We start from the raw sequence: 16360 nt of genomic DNA, 5'->3' as shown, positions 1-16360 counted from the left end.
TTTAACATACATGGAGCAGCGATGCATACCAGCAGAGCTTTAAGCAAAAAAAGGCCTGTGGTCAACTATTTAGTATACCCAAAAGGGCACCTCTGTCCATTTTGCACGTGTTATCACGCCATAGACAAGTGATGATACAGCGAGGTTGCTCTGTGCTCGCCGGCTGGGGATTGGTGCGACGACAGAAGGCTACTCACTGTGAAATTGCTTGATTTTTAGCTGGATGTTTGCCCTGCAGCCGTACACAATCCGCCGGTCGCGGTCAGATTTAAGCGCGCTAATCCACTAGACCCGTTTTCAGGCTTGCTTCTTCACGTTTCAGTGCAGAGAGAGGCCCTCACTAGTTAAGAGCCGTGTCCTAATAATTTGACTAAAGATGTTGACTGTATAATCTGGATTCACCACTATTTGACCAGTTTAATCACAGTTGGATGCACAGATTAGAAACAAGAAATTGTGTGTTTAAAAGTGCTCCAATTCTTGATTCTTGGGGGATTTTGACAACCGTGGTATCTTAGTGCTATGGACAGGCTTAACAGAAATGAGTACATAATTATAAACTTGCAGTACATCATTTACAGTACAATATACTGTAAAAAATCCATAAAACACAATTTATCAAGGTCAATTTAAAGTGAAAATAAACATGTCTTGAGTGTTATTAGCAAGCCTGCAAAATGTGCTGACTCGTCGTGGTACTTTAGGGGAAAGTTGACCGTTTATTAAGCGGCACATGCTCATGTTAAACTTTGTCTCAAACTACACGACAGACATTCGAGCGCATGCTTCCTGCTAGCTATAATAGCATATAGGCTACCCACAACGCTTTACATTTTAACATATTAAAGTAGCCCATAATGACACAAAATACTTAACAAGTTAGAATTCAAACAATGTCACTAAACTATTTTGTAGATTCTTGTATTCAGCGAAGACACATTTCTCGGGGGTAGCTAGCTAACTGCATGCTAGAAATAGTCAAACTATTTATACCTGTAAGTGTAACTAGTACGTGATGGAACAAAGGTCATTAATAACTGGATGTCGTGTTAGCTATGGCTATTTTTTATTTATTTATTTTTTATCAGAAAAACTCTTTTAAACTTTATAACTCCACAATTGGGTACTGAGTTCTCAGTCCTTTGCACATGATCAGAAAGTATCTTCAATGAGTTTAGACTGAAATTAGAAACAAATTTCACTTTTCTTTCTTTTCTTTGGTCCTTCCTCGGGTCTCCTGACGGCCTCACGACTCTGGCTGGAAGTGTTCGGTTTAGGTGAACGGTATGGGATTTTTAAATAGGTTTTAGGTGAACTAATGAATACACACACACTCGCACGCACGCACATACACAAACCCACATAAATTTTTTTTAAAAAAAGAGCAATGATGATGACATGTCAAATCGGTAAAATTACCGAATCAACAATACTGAGCTCTCCAGAAAAAAAAAGAAACAAATTTCTGAAGTGCACTTTACAAAGATATAAACTATGAGTCGAAGTGGAATGGACGTTTACTGTACAACTCCAATATGTGAGTGACATTACTATACATTACTATTGTACGTTTCATGCTGAGGATATAAAACACAAAACGATGCTGTCAAATAAATTGGGCCAAAATGCAAGAAAATTGAAGCATGACTGCGTTTTTGGCATTCACATGATAGTTGTCCCAACATCACCACATTTTTATTGTTGCTCCATTTACATTTCAGTCACGAGATCACAATACCGTCGCAGGATTGTGTTTGGCTTTGAAAAAACGGTGAATCTTTGATGCCCTGCATAGCTCGCCACCGACGCGCTGCTGTATTTGCATAGACCATGAACAGAGGCCTCACTTCAGTCGATGGAAAATGCTCAGCAGGTGACAGGCAAGCATATGCCTCAAAATGCCATGGGGTCCTGAAGCCGGATCATCTCCAAAGGCTAACTGGCAGGTCTAAGCAAGGACGTCATTAATGCAGATTCACAAAGAGCAGGATGGAACACAAAAATGTTGCCCAGCTGCTTCGTTGGCACACGGCTTTCGGCTCCTGACCGCCGTTCACCGAATTCCCCATACAGATCCAATTCATTCACTCAGGGAGTGACCAACAAAATGTTGTATGCAAGGGGCCAAGCGAGTGTGTTTGTGTTGAGTTTTGACCAGTATACACAACCATTGTTTCTAATCCAGTCACTCAAGTGTTTTTTTTTTTTTAATTATCATTTGAATGGCAGATGCTCACAAACACATTTTCTGCATTTCTTTTTATTTTTATTTTTATTTTTTTAGAGCACTGTGACGTCTGCCTTTTTCTTTTGCCTCATTCTGGCATAAGTCACCGCACACACATAGGTCAGCAGGTTAAGGGTAAAACTACTATAATTTATTTTTATATACCCGTTCATTCGTGTATGCATTCTTAAATGTCATTATTTCAATCTTAAAATTGAAGGAGAACAATTTTGAAAAATAATCTAATTGTAACCCCGCCAACCCCAATATTGTGATTGAGATTTAAGATGCCATTATTTTTTCAAGGTCCTCCTCCAATGTAATTTTTAGCAAACACAAGCAATAAATTAATCGATACACTAAACAATACCAACATGAAATGAAACGCACTATGTAAATAATTAAATGAATTGTAGTTTTTTTTTAAAACGACGTATCATCTTTATAATGTACAACATAATATACAGGATGGGTTAAAGGTGGGCAAACATTTGGTTAATATTTAGTTTTTTCCATCCCAACTGCCATTTTATTCATACTTACTTTCATCCGTTTGTCACTTTCTGTTGTTGTGGACTAAAATTATTTGCCATTATTCGTGGAACCTGTAAATAAAATTAAAACTATGGACAGTATATATTTTATTTTATTTACTTTTCTAACTGGGAGCTATTACGAGATTGTATAGCTTTGCTGCCAGTGAATTTCCTGTCCTCTTTGCTTTGATACTAATCAATAAAGGGGGTTGGTGGGGTGGGGTGGGCTCGACAAGCATAATACAGTTGGAGTGTTTGCGGCAGTTTGGATGGTTTGACTTTGAGCACATTGTGAGGTACTGTTGTTATTATACGGTGTGATGGCGCCGCCCGCTGGAGAAGCACCGAGTCAAACTGACTTCCGGATGGAGCGCCGTGGCGGGAAATGTTTTGCCAAAACCCGTATTTATTTTAAACCCCCAAAAATGTTATTGACATTTTGTTATGAACATATGAAAATCTGCAAACATTATTAGTAGTACACGGAAGTGGTGCTTACCTTTGAAGCGCAGGCATGATGTCATTACGGGGTTGGAGGAAATATTCAATAATGTTAAAGCACTGTACAGAAAAATAATATTTAGAAGTAACTAGTAGTACTATCTTAAATAATTAAAGGTTCAATATTTTAATATTGAGATTAAGTCTTGAGTCTAAATGTTACATTTTTTAAACGTTAAATATAGAATTAAATGTGAATATTAAATACAAATGTTTTTTTTTGTGTTTTATATGCATTTAAATGTTAACTCTAAATGTTTCGGTGGGAACAAGGGTTTTCCGAATTAAGAGCATGAATATATTTTACTGATTTGGCTATGTAATCATTCTTGTAATAATAGTATGTCAAAGGATGCCGACAGATTCTCAACCTCATGAAAATCGGTTGAGAATTGAGCAAATTACGACTTGACTTCAAGGGCATTACATTGCCTTGGATGGGAGCGTCGCCCTTCCCAACATGGCCGCCATGTAAACACGACACGTCGATTCGTGGGCTGCTACAGCGCCCTGACGCCACAAGGCGGCGCCAGGACCAACTTGATAGATGCCGTCTGATGGATATTTGGATGACATTGGAAGTTCCACAATGCAGAGCTGGACCGACAGCTATGAGGATGAGATCACCACCTTTAAAATAATTAGTTGAGGTCATTGTTGATTGTTGAAAAAATGGGGGGTGGGGATTGCATCATTCAGCTGAAGAAAAAAAAGACACAGTACTCAAAGTACAATCATAATCATGCTATGTAATATTGTATTTGGCCTTCATTCTTTCTTTCCTCATTCTATCGCAGCCTTATTTGTCTGCATGGCCCTTTAAATTCAGTTTAGCGCAAGCGTCAAGCCGTCATTTCCTGTTTCCCCTTCAAGTGATTCTAATAGAACCACGACTCAATCGATCGCCCTTCTCCTTAACAATGTGTGCAGAGCCGAATCGGCGATTGGCTGCTTTAGTCTGACTACATCTCTCGCTCAGTATTGTGTTTGTAGCTGAAAAAAAAAAGACTAATAAGCCCTGGAAAGGGCTCGCCAAATGACATATTTGCCCCCAATACACTATTTGGATGTAATAGCTGACCTCGTGTAGACTAAGAGCATCTCGAGTTAGGATAGTAAGACTTTTGGGCTGATACAAGGCCTTGTAGCAAAACAAACCGCACACCAAAGTCTGGACAAGCGAGAGGAATTCATGTTTATCTTTTTGGTCCAATATGGGTGCTTTCGGAAAATCAATCTGACGCCCTAACACTAAGAGTGCGAGTGTTGCATTTCATTCCAACAGCGCTTTAAGTGAGTTTTCGAACGGTCCGAACGCACTCAGGATTCCCCCCCGCCGTAACATGGACACGGATAAGTTTAACTACGTTTACAGCTGCGACTTGGACATCAATGTTCAACTTAAGATGTAAGTCGTGTCAAAAACACCCAATTGTGACTTGGCGGAGGATAATTTGTATCTTGTGACTTGGCAGGGCGCTATTCATTCATCTGACTAGTCATATTTGGTCTTAATACTTAAAGGTAAGAGTTTATTAAAGCGTTAACGTGAATGGTTTCTCGATCTGCGACGGAGTTCTGTTCTTATGGCGGCATACGGTGTAAAGAATCTGTACTTAAGTTGGAACTCGCAGTTGTCTGTCGTTATCCTACGCTAACCTACAAATAAAGTCATTAATTATGGTCACTATATAAAGGAAAACTACTTAAAGACCATAACATTTAGGCTATTTTGCCGTGACCGGCAACCGTCCTGCTAGTGTTTTTTTTGTTGTTGTCGTAGTCTGTCCCTAACCGGCTAAACGGATGTACTGATGTTGAGAAAACAACAGAAAGAGAAGCATTGTGGTGAAATGTCAAAAATCAGTTTCCACCCCTGGTTCCTGGAGACTGCAGCAAACCCTTTGTGTGTGTGTGTGTGTGTGTTATGCGTAATGCGCCATCAGAGGCAGTTTGGAAGGCAAGCGAGAGCAGAAGAGCTACAAAGCCCTGTTGGAGGACCCCATGCTGCGCTTCTCCGGACTCTACCAGGATCACTGTTCAGACCTCTACGTCACCTGCCAAGTATTCGCCGAAGGGAAGCCTCTTGCCCTGCCAGTCCGCACTTCCTACAAGGCATTCAGCACACGCTGGAAGTGAGTCCCGAGACGTGTCCCATGGCATTCACTTGCGTTCCAATAATGACCCTGTACTCACTTGCAGTTGGAACGAGTGGCTGCGGCTCCCAGTCAAGTACCCAGACCTGCCCCAAAGCGCCCAGGTGGCACTCACTGTTTGGGACATCTATGGGCCCGGTCGAGCTGTCCCCGTCGGGGGTACTACCGTCACTCTGTTTGGCAAATACGGGTGAATTGTCGATGCGTTTTTAAAGTGTTGATCAGATAACACACAAGCAAAACAACTTTACTCATCATTGTCTTTTCCCTATTTATCCTGGTTATGTCAAATAATGGATGCACCAAAAATGAACTCCTGTCTTGCCGCAGAATGTTCAGACAAGGAATGCACGACCTGAAGGTTTGGCCCGGCGTGGAGGGCGACGGCGCTGAGGTCACAGCTACGCCCGGACGCACCAGCAGCAGTCTGACCGAGGACCAGATGGGCAGACTGGCCAAGGTATTTTGTTTTTGCGAGATTAAAGCGTCAATTCCTGACTGGCCTTCACTCTAAAGCGCCATGTTGTTCTAGGGCCTCGACCTGGAGGTACTTGGTGATGTGAGTACGAGTGGGGCAGTTAGTTGTGTGCGCGTGAGAATGCAGTCAGGGTTCATGAATGTGCACAATTCTGGACTTGAATCCATTAGTGTGTGTATGCGCGCATGGGCCTCGCGTATGAGAAAATACAACTTTCTGAGGAGGAAAATATCCAGGAGTGTAGGGCTGGGCTATTGAGCTAATACAAGTTTAAATGCTCTGGAAAATAAGTTTAGAGCATCAGCGACATTATGTCCCGCTAAGAAATGGACAACATAAACAGAATCATTTTCAAAATCTCTTATATGTGACATTAAAGGAGGCCAGGGAAAGGTCAACTTGGCTTAATGTACTTGTACAACTCAGTATTCTTTTTGTGGAAGTCAATGCAAATATGCACTGTGGGGAAAATAAACTAATTTGTTGGTAAATTTTCACCTGGTAAAAAAAAGCAAAACTTGTTTTGACTAATGTCATTTGCTTTTTCTATAACCAAAGTGGGCGGAAACAAATACATTTAAAAATTGGGTTTGGTGGGAAAAAAAATCTGATTCTTTTAAGGCCTCATTCGCCCGGTCCTACAGGAGTCTACAAACACAAGTAACACACAACTTTACACTGCACAAACTAATCAATATTAAAAATCTCAAATCAAGGCAAACTTGTGATATTTCTTCTTACAGACAATTTTTATGTTATCTTGTATCACACTTAAAAAAATCAATTTAAAAAATCTGAATAAGATATTATTTACTTGTTATTGAGACTTTATCAACAAAAAAAGGTCAAAGCAAAATCTCGATGTATCATTTTTCCACACTTTTTGTCTACATTCTCATCCAGGCCCTGCCTTTCAAAGCCATGAACACTCAAAGTCACAGATATAACAGTAGACTGAGAATGGCAAACCCAAATGGTAAAAAAATAATAGCAGCAACTTGTATGCACGTTACTGTTAAATAATGCAGTCAATTTGTTACATCAATTGATTGGATAATCAATATATTAAGTGATTCTAAAAATATTCAGTAGTTAGTATAAATAAAGTGTTTAAAGAAAGAAGGGGTGAGGTAAATTTTTCTGTTCATTGTCAGATCATTTAGCTTCAGTTAAGTGATATGTTCTTCATTACTTGTTTTCCTTGTTTTTTTTAAGCCCAGTTTTTGCAGTGTTACGTGCTAACTAACAAATAATCACATCCAAGGAATGATTATGGCCTAGATTGCTAAATGCGAGCACCGTGTATTTGCCACATGGCATCACCGCAGCCAGCACTCAGCTCACTCTCGTCCCCACGCAGCTGACCAAGGCCCATCGGCAGGGCCACATGGTCAAGGTGGACTGGCTGGACCGCTTGACCTTCAGGGAGATCGAGATGATCAACGAGGTGAGTTTTTGACAACGTTTTGTGGACGGTTTCACTCGGGAACATGACGTTTGGTTTGGCATTTCTTGTGTGTTATATCCACTTTTTTTTTTTTTTGCCAGAGCGAAAAGCGCAGCTCCAATTTCATGTACCTAATGGTGGAGTTTCCCCGAGTGAAAGCGAACGACAAAGAATATAGCATTGTCTACTATGAAAAGGTGAGCTTACTTAATTTAACATACATACACACGTCTAAACACATTGTAGATGTATAAAATGCATAGAAAATACTACCAGGTGTAATAATAATCTATGCAGCTAGGGCTGAACAACTTTGAAAAATAATCACATTTAAAAAAAAATTACTCCTCAATATAGTGACCGTACAGTTAATGTGGTTTATTTTTTCAAGGTCTAAGCAATAAATTAACCTATATTGAAATAAACAATATCAGAATTATTATACATAAAAAAAATAAAAAATTCAATGCCACGAATGAGAAACCTGTTTCCAAAATTTTAAATAAGAGCCTACATTGGCTTTTTACAGAATTTTAATCAAGATGCGTGTTTTTGATATTTCTACTAATGCTAAAAGCCGTAAACACATTTGCTGATTGCAATCTGCAATATAGCAGAGAAAATTAAAAGAAAAATGTTCCTTCCTATATATGTTGTGTTGAGTTGTTTGCAGTTGTGGAACCTTGCTAACCTAGTCTAGCTATTTGCTAAAAAACTCAAATTAGCATTTTTTTTTACGCTCTTTCTGAAATTCTCAGATGATAAAAGCCAAGACCAAAGCCCCGCCTTAGTAAATTGGTGCGTAGTAACTTTGTATTTTATTTAATTTTGTTTTTTACTATCGAGTGATAATTGGGCATGAACAAGCAAATAAAAAGTCAAATTTTCCTAATATGTCCTGAGGATGAAGAATGGTTGATTCAAGGATTTTTTTTTTTTTTTTAAATTTCAGGATGGAGATGATGCGACGCCCATGCTCACCAGCTGCGAAATCGTCAAAGTTCCTGACCCACAGATGGGGATGGTGAGCGCACACACAAACACACACACACACACAAAAGGAAAGAAGTAGTCTCTGGTAATTAATTGTGACTGTTTCCCATTTTCCCACCACAGGAGAACCTGGTGGAGAGCAAGCATCACAAACTGGCCCGTAGCCTCCGCAGCGGGCCGTCCGACCACGACCTGAAGCCTAACGCTGCCACACGGGACCAGCTCAATGTAAGTTTGCTTTAATTGAACATATAAACATGAAGAAAACACATTACAAGTATAAAATATAAGTTGAAGTAAAAAAAGACAAAAACAAGAATAGGAAGAAATAAAAGAGTTTATATGTTCATAAGGGTTAGGAGGAAGTTAAAACGTATCTAGTCCTAACCCCTTATTCGTTTTAGGTTAATGTATTTCAACAAAAGAAAATGTATAAACCTAGTCATATATATACAAGTGCACTTTAACATACGCACATTTGCCAGCAACATATGTACATGAAATTCATAGGCATATACCATAATACATTTATAAATCATATCCTCATACTCGCATATACCGTTTTCATTACACTCATAAAGATACATTCAAAGAAATTACAGCATATATACAATTTTAACAGCTCATATCTGATTTAAGTAATTTTTTAAAACTTTGCTTTTAAATATATATTTTTTAATTTAGTGACTGACATCTTTTCAGGTCAGTTCCAGAATTATTCCACAGATTAACACATTTTACAGAAACACACCTTTGCTTAATATTTGTTAATTTATTGTTTTGTAGACACTTGTACCGCTTATGTTATAAGGGCTGTCTCTCATTTCAAACTGCTTCTGCGTACTGTGGCAGAATAGATTGTTGTGTACTTTATACATTATTTGTGCTATTTTAAATTCAACTAAGTCGTAGAATTTCATTGTATTTGATTTAATAAATAGAGAATGAGTTAGTTTTGTATATTTTGATCTATAAAAAAAAAACTTTTTTTTTTTTAATTCAATGATGATGACATGTCAAATCGGTAAAATTACCGAATGAACAATACTGAGCTCTCCAGAAAAAATATAAATAATTTTTGATTGATTAATAATTCTTATGGCTCTTTTTTGCAGTTTGAAAACAGGATTGGTATTTGTTTTATATGCGTTTCCCCAGATTCCCACTTAATAGGTCAGATATGGTAATAATAATGAACAATAAAATGATTTCTTATTCAGGACATACTTACTTTAAGTTAAATGACAAAGCCGCGTTCTGTCCATTATTGCTAATGAACAATTAAAAACAAAGTCAAGACAATAAAACAAAACCGGATAAATTGATGAGTCCTCTCAACATTAGCTTTGGGCCGAGCTCTGATATGATTGTCGGATCACATGAATCTGATATGCATTTGAATAATTGGCATATTTTTTTGAGAAACACTAATTGACGTATGTTGACGGCCGCCATACAAACTCTCTCACCCATGGCAACGAACGAGAAATAGTAATGGCTGGATGCCGGTTGAAGAACAAATAATATATATATATATATATATATATTTTTTTTTTTCTTAAACATCCACAGATCATTGTGAGCTACCCTCCCACCAAGCAGCTGAGCTCAGAAGAACAAGACCTGGTGTGGAAGTTCCGATACTACCTCACCACTCAGGAAAAGGTCCGGTCCGCCATAACTCGTCCGTCCCGGCGTTGCGTTCTTCACCATCACAGTTCTTAATCCACTTCCGTCGCAGGCGCTGACAAAGTTCCTCAAGTGCGTCAACTGGGATCTGCCCCAGGAGGCCAAGCAGGCCCTGGAGCTGCTGGGCAAATGGAGGCCCATGGATGTAGAGGACTCCCTGGAGCTGCTGTCCTCGCAATTCGCCAACCCGACGGTGCGACGGTATGCCGTCGCGCGGCTGCAGCAGGCGGACGACGAGGTAGCGAGCAAACGACAGTCCAGCCCCTCTGTCTTTTTTTTTTTTTTTTTAACAAATGACAGCTAGATCAGACCAGATTCATCTTTAAATTCCACTCTCTCTAGGACCTGCTCATGTATCTTCTCCAGCTGGTCCAGGCGCTCAAGTATGAGAATTTCAGTGACATCCAAGGAGGCCTGGAGCCAGGCAGCAAGAGAGACAGTCAGGGACTTTCAGATGATTCCGCACTGGACAGGTCAGCACTGTTTCATGTCGTGATGCTTTTTGCAGCTAGTCTGGCTAGGAATCAGTTGTTCAGCTATGATTGTTTCCCTTTCGCACACCGACAAGAGCCGCTTATTTGAATTTCTTTTTCTTTTCTTTTTTTTTTTCCTGGAGAGCTCAGTATTATTCATTCGGTAATTTTACCGATTTGACATGTCATCATCATTGCTCTCTCTCTTTTTTATTTTTATTTTTTTATTTTTATTTTGTATGTGTGCGTGCGTGTGAGTGTATTCATGAGTTCACCTAAAACCTATTAAAAAAATCCCATACCGTTCACCTAAACCGAACACTTCCAGCCAGAGTCGTGAGGCCGTCAGGAGACCCGAGGAAGGACCAAAGTAAAGAAAGGAAATTAGAATTTCTTTGGATGAGCAGGCCAGGATCATAAAAGACTTTGCAATTGCCCCTCCTTTTCACACTGCGTTTATTGCGCAGCTCTCAGATCCTGACGGCCACATCTGGTGCCTTCGCCTCGACGCAGAAAGGCAAAGAAGGAGCAGACGGTGAGAATCTTGAGGTGAGATGTGTTTGAGAATCTATTCAACGTTTAAATCTTTAAAATTTCAGCTTCTCTGTAGTGAATCAAAAAAATAAATAAATCAATGACAATGACAGATGAATCCATTATTAAAACTACATTCTGCTGTGTATATCATGGCTGACGACAAACACATTTTTGCGTCTTACCTGCAGCAAGACCTGTGCACGTTTCTCATCTCGCGGGCTTGCAAGAATTCCACACTGGCCAACTACTTGTACTGGTACGTGCATGTTCCAATGTGTGTTTGTGTGCCCCAGCTCTTATTTCAAGGTTTGTCACTTGTCACTCCTCCTCAGGTACGTTATCGTGGAGTGCGAGGACCAGGATACACAGCAGAGGGACCCTAAGACCCACGAGATGTACCTTAACGTCATGAGGAGGTTCAGCCAAGCTTTGCTCAAGGTCCGCCGCAGCACCTCTCATCCATATAGCGCCCTTTGCTTTCGCTAACGCCGTTTCTCGTCTCCAGGGCGATAAGAGCGTGAGGGTGATGCGCTCGCTCCTCGCCACCCAGCAGACTTTCGTGGACCGGCTGGTGCAGTTGATGAAGGCCGTGCAGAGGGAGAGCGGCAATCGCAAAAAGAAGGTGTGTGGATATAAAAAAAAAAGAAAAAGTTTTGGACGCAATTTCTCCTTCAATGTACATTGACGGTTATTGTTATCTCATTGTATGTTAGCATTAAGCTAACTTTTAACCCTGGAGAACCCACAGGGTCAAATTTGGCCCCTATAAGTTCTGCTACTCAAATAACAAAGACCTTTTTTTTTTTTATTACAAATTTAACTTCAAAAGTCCAGAGTGCCACTTCTGACCCCTGTTATCTCGTTGTATGTTAGCATTAAGCTAACTTTTAACCCTGGAGAACCCACAGGGTCAAATTTGGCCCCTATAAATTCTGCTACTCAAATAAAGACCTTTTTTTTTTTTTTACAAATTTAACTTCAAAAGTCCAGAGTGCCACTTCTGACCCCTGCATGGGGCCATCTAGTGGATGAATATTGCACTTACATGAGCCAGAGTGGTGGTGACAAGATGGCTGGCAACATGCTGTTTTGTTGAGCTGGAAATCAATCCAAACAAAACCATCTTCTCAGCAAACCATCAGATGGTAAAATTGTGTTTTTTTTTGTTAATCTATTTCATATCATGTTGCAGAATCCCTAGGAGTATGTTTTATATATATATTTTGATAAATTAGCAAAAAAAAAAAGGGTTCAATTTGAAAAAACATATATTTTGGTGTTCAGTGAACTTATAGCAGTCATTTAATGTATAATTCATAATTTTCAAAAGAAGAAAAGGGTTCTTGGGTTCTCCAGGGTTAAAGACACGATGTGCAAAACTGCTTCTTATTGTGAAGTGAGTTGAGTCACCTGCCACAATATAATGCTTAGGAATTGGGGCGAAGTGACACCTCTCAACTGTGTGCGTTCAGACGGAACGGCTGCAGGCGCTTCTGGCCGACAACGAGAAGGTGTACCTCTCGGAAATCGAGCCCATCCCGCTCCCGCTGGAGCCTCAGATCCGAATCCGAGGCATTGTCCCAGAAACGGCGACGCTGTTCAAGGTCCCTAAGTGCTCTTGCTCAGGCACCTTTGTTGTTGTGGTTGTTTCTCACGCCAACACGCGCAGCTCACTCGTGTGTCTTCCTCTCGTGTCAGAGTGCGCTGATGCCCGCCAAGCTGATCTTCAAAACGGAGGCCGCCACCACCTATCCGGTCATCTTCAAACACGGCGACGACCTGAGACAGGATCAGCTCATCCTCCAGATCATCTCACTCATGGATAAAGTAGGCTTTCACATGTTGGTGATAATATATGGAGGGGGGGGGGATAAATTAAAAAAAAAAAACTTGATAGATGACATGTTTAACTTAAGGAACTTCTATTGGTAGCACCTAAAAAGATTATTACAGGGTTTCTGCAGGTCATCAAAAGGCATTAATAGTCATTAAATGGATTTGGGGGAAATTTAGACCTTAAACCCATTAATTTTATATATATTTGTGGAGACTAGTTGTAATTTAAAATAAACCGTCGCGCCCTGCTGGGTGGGGGGGGGGGGGGGGGGGTGGGGTGCCGACGCCGCTCGCCGCCCTCGGTTCGGCCTCCCCTTCGCCCGCCGTCCACTCAACCTTAGTCTCCGGTGTGGGGGTTGGGGCGTTTTTTCTCTCTCTCTCTCTCTCTCTCTCTCTCTCTCTCTCTCTCTCTCTCTCTCTCTCTCTCTCTCTCTATATATATATTATTATTATTATTATTATTATTTTTTATTTTTTTTCAGTTGTTAAGGAAGGAGAACCTGGACCTGAAGTTGACGCCCTACAAAGTATTAGCCACCAGTACCAAGCATGGTAACTATGACGACATAGGATAACGGGGTGGCTTAGAAATTTTTTCATGTTTTTTTTTTTTTTTTTTTTTTTTTTTTCAGGTTTCATGCAGTTTGTCCAGTCTGTTCCGGTTGCCGAAGTGCTGGCAACTGAAGGCAACATTCAGGTCAGGGCCACTCGCATTCAACAACCAGCCCACATATTGTTATTGTCGAGTGGAAACCTCAACTTACTATCATTCAAGTTGCTATCATATTACCGTAACGGACTCGAATCACACCGTCACTCGAAAATCATGCTAAAAATTCACGTAGAGCCATGAGTGAAGCTGTGAAGGACATTTAATTGTTGTGCTGGTATAGATAGCCGAACCATTTCAAAGTAGTTGTGATTCACTGGTCCACTTTGTGTTCTGTGGTTTAGAGCTTCTTCAGGAAGCATGCGCCGAGTGAAAAGGGGCCGTACGGCATCAGCTCCGAAGTGATGGACACCTACGTGAAGAGCTGCGGTCAGTCTTTTCGGGACCAGTCTTTTCGGGACCAGTCTTTAGGGGACGGCGGCTCTCAACGCTTGTTCTGATGTATTTCAGCCGGTTACTGTGTCATCACATACATCTTGGGTGTCGGAGACCGACATCTGGACAATCTGCTCCTAACCAAGACCGGTACGGTAAAGAGAGTCCTTGGCACCCCTAAGTGTGTTCTTCTATTTAATTATCTTTTTTTTCCGCCACCAGGTAAACTCTTCCATATCGACTTTGGCTACATCCTGGGCCGCGATCCCAAACCGCTTCCGCCGCCTATGAAGCTGAGCAAAGAGATGGTGGAGGGCATGGGCGGCATGCAGAGCGAGCAGTACCAGGAGTTCCGGAAGCAGTGCTACACCGCCTTCCTGCACCTGCGCAGGTACTCCAACCTGATTCTCAATCTCTTCTCCCTCATGGTGGACGCCAATATTCCCGACATCGCCCTGGAGCCGGACAAGACGGTCAAGAAAGTGCAGGACAAGTTCCGGCTGGATTTGTCGGACGAGGAGGCCGTGCATTACATGCAGAGTCTGATCGACGAGAGCGTGGGCGCCCTGTTCGCCGCTGTGGTCGAACAGATACACAAATTTGCTCAAGTAAGCGCTCGGTGGGGTCTCGGTAGGGTTGAAGTCAGGGGATGACGGTTTCCACACCAACAGCGTCGGCGCACAAATTTGTGTTTAATCGTGCATGCAAATATTTGACGTTCAAATCGATGATTCATCAGTTTGTTCTTACTTGAATTTCTTTGCCAATAAATATAGCCCCTTAGATCGTGCTTACTCAGAAATACTGTGATCAGTTCTAGATGAAAAAAAGACGTCTTAAATCTTCATTTTATAACGCATGCCCCCACTTTCACCATTGCTCTTTTCACATACTGTATGCAAGAGATATTTTCCTAAAGCCCGTATCTCACTGAGCAGAGAAATTTTGCGAGGTTAGCAATAATGGTTATTCACCAGGGTTCGTTCAAGGTAGCAAAGACGATCACCAACAGTTTTGACCACGTCAAAAATCTCCTTGTGACCAGAAAAAAACATTAAAACTGTTGGCAAACGTTCGCGACCTTGAACGAACCCTTGACGAACCATGGCGAGAAATCAGCAGTCGCTACCTTAGCAAACGACGGCGTGCCCCTCAAGTTTGGCGATGATTTTTAACAGTCCGATGATTTTCTTGAAACGTTGGTTGTGACAAACTAGTCCTGTTCATTTCCCCTGTCAAGAATAACGTTTGGTTTCCCTGCATGTGTTCAGTACTGGCGTAGATGAACTGTTGGATGTAGCCGAACTCGGTGGACCCGAAGTGGAAAATTAACTGCTGGAGGAAAAAAGGCCAAGAATGGACTGCAAGAACTGGCTGACGACGACACGTGCTGTCTTTTTTTTCTTCTTGTAAATTTTATGTAGCGTACTAATGAATTAATTAAATGTATTACCCGACACATAATTTCAGCCTGCAATCATGCTGTTGTTTATTTATTTAGGTTTGCATTGCAAATTAGAATCTGTTCTCAATTGCCTTCCCTGGATAAATAAGTTTAAATAAAAAAAATTAAATCTGGACTACACGGTTTCAGCTTTTTTCGCTCTGTCTCCTTTCGGTCCAATTATATGACGTATTTCTACTACATTAGGAATTCTTACTCACCAGACACTCCTGTGGTCCACGACGTCATCACCATCAGACAGCTGCCAGTGTGTTTTTCTTTTCCCCGTCTTAACCTTGTTTTAAAACACAAAATAAGCTTTGTGTATTTTTACTGCCTTCCTTTGCGAAGAACACTCAGCCATACCGGCATAACAGCCTGTCTCTTATTACAAATCAGAACTTTCTGTCAAAAAACAATCACCATCCATAGTTGGGCATGCCACAAAGTTCAGTCATGTGCCCCCTGTTGTTCGCTATTTTCATGCGACCCTTTCACATTGACGTAGACTAATTTGTAAGCCTCTTGAAATGATGTGTGGAATCATTACAATTTAAGATTTAAAAAAAAAAAATCCATGGCAAATGGTGACATTTTGAGGCGGTACTTGTAAAAGTTTAAGAACCACTGGGTTAAAAAGAAAAAAGACGAAACACCACCATCTGCTGGATGTGGCATTAAATGCACATCACGGGACAGATACGCACTTCATCTTGTGTCCAAATATTCATCATTTCATGTATTATATATTATTAAGATACGTTACATAACAATTGCTTTTTTTGTTTAAAAACGGCTCATATTCGTTTCTTATGTTTTGCGTAGTGCTGTCGTGGAAGTATAAGCTACGCTCCACCCCCCCTACCTACCAACAAGCCAATCACGTTGTGCCATGTTGGGACGCTGCGGCCAATCAGAAGACGTGGCGACGACTCTGACGAACCACCGTAGCAGCTGAGCCGAGTGCGGGTCGGACAGTGACGCAGCTTTCAGACTGG

General features: G+C 41.0%; 1 protein-coding gene and 1 long non-coding RNA gene across 5 annotated transcripts in view; one reads left to right on the top strand and one right to left on the bottom strand.

Moving 5' to 3' along the window:
* pik3c3 (phosphatidylinositol 3-kinase, catalytic subunit type 3) overlaps nucleotides 1–15498 on the top strand; it is a 37200-nt gene extending 21702 nt beyond the window's left edge. For 2 of the 4 annotated variants that reach the window (XM_077543725.1, XM_077543723.1), the window contains 22 exons: nucleotides 5211–5399; nucleotides 5467–5610; nucleotides 5751–5880; nucleotides 7259–7345; nucleotides 7447–7542; nucleotides 8298–8369; nucleotides 8462–8566; nucleotides 9911–10003; nucleotides 10080–10265; nucleotides 10370–10500; nucleotides 10968–11049; nucleotides 11226–11293; nucleotides 11370–11475; nucleotides 11543–11659; nucleotides 12510–12641; nucleotides 12736–12864; nucleotides 13356–13425; nucleotides 13506–13570; nucleotides 13828–13912; nucleotides 13994–14068; nucleotides 14141–14526; nucleotides 15190–15498. In XM_077543725.1, the coding sequence (XP_077399851.1) occupies nucleotides 5269–5399; nucleotides 5467–5610; nucleotides 5751–5880; nucleotides 7259–7345; nucleotides 7447–7542; nucleotides 8298–8369; nucleotides 8462–8566; nucleotides 9911–10003; nucleotides 10080–10265; nucleotides 10370–10500; nucleotides 10968–11049; nucleotides 11226–11293; nucleotides 11370–11475; nucleotides 11543–11659; nucleotides 12510–12641; nucleotides 12736–12864; nucleotides 13356–13425; nucleotides 13506–13570; nucleotides 13828–13912; nucleotides 13994–14068; nucleotides 14141–14526; nucleotides 15190–15204 (2505 nt within the window). In that variant the 5' untranslated portion in view covers nucleotides 5211–5268 and the 3' untranslated portion in view covers nucleotides 15205–15498. Of the gene's footprint in view, nucleotides 1–4080; nucleotides 4673–4739; nucleotides 4789–5210; nucleotides 5400–5466; nucleotides 5611–5750; nucleotides 5881–7258; nucleotides 7346–7446; nucleotides 7543–8297; nucleotides 8370–8461; nucleotides 8567–9910; nucleotides 10004–10079; nucleotides 10266–10369; nucleotides 10501–10967; nucleotides 11050–11225; nucleotides 11294–11369; nucleotides 11476–11542; nucleotides 11660–12509; nucleotides 12642–12735; nucleotides 12865–13355; nucleotides 13426–13505; nucleotides 13571–13827; nucleotides 13913–13993; nucleotides 14069–14140; nucleotides 14527–15189 lie in introns of those variants that run through there. The other 2 variants (XM_077543724.1, XM_077543722.1) reach the window with 2 other exon arrangements.
* A 61-nt stretch (nucleotides 15499–15559) lies between these two features.
* LOC144034733 (uncharacterized) overlaps nucleotides 15560–16360 on the bottom strand; it is a 30616-nt gene continuing 29815 nt past the window's right edge. Inside the window, exons 3-4 of the long non-coding RNA XR_013288277.1 lie at nucleotides 16232–16356; nucleotides 15560–15657 (exon numbers count right to left, since the gene is read on the bottom strand). This is a non-coding gene — a long non-coding RNA (uncharacterized LOC144034733). The remainder of the gene's footprint in view (nucleotides 15658–16231; nucleotides 16357–16360) is intronic.

The sequence above is a fragment of the Vanacampus margaritifer genome, chromosome 15 (genome assembly GCF_051991255.1).
Source record: "Vanacampus margaritifer isolate UIUO_Vmar chromosome 15, RoL_Vmar_1.0, whole genome shotgun sequence".
Taxonomy (NCBI): Eukaryota; Metazoa; Chordata; class Actinopteri; order Syngnathiformes; family Syngnathidae; genus Vanacampus; species Vanacampus margaritifer.
This window is presented reverse-complemented; position numbering and strand designations above follow the sequence as displayed.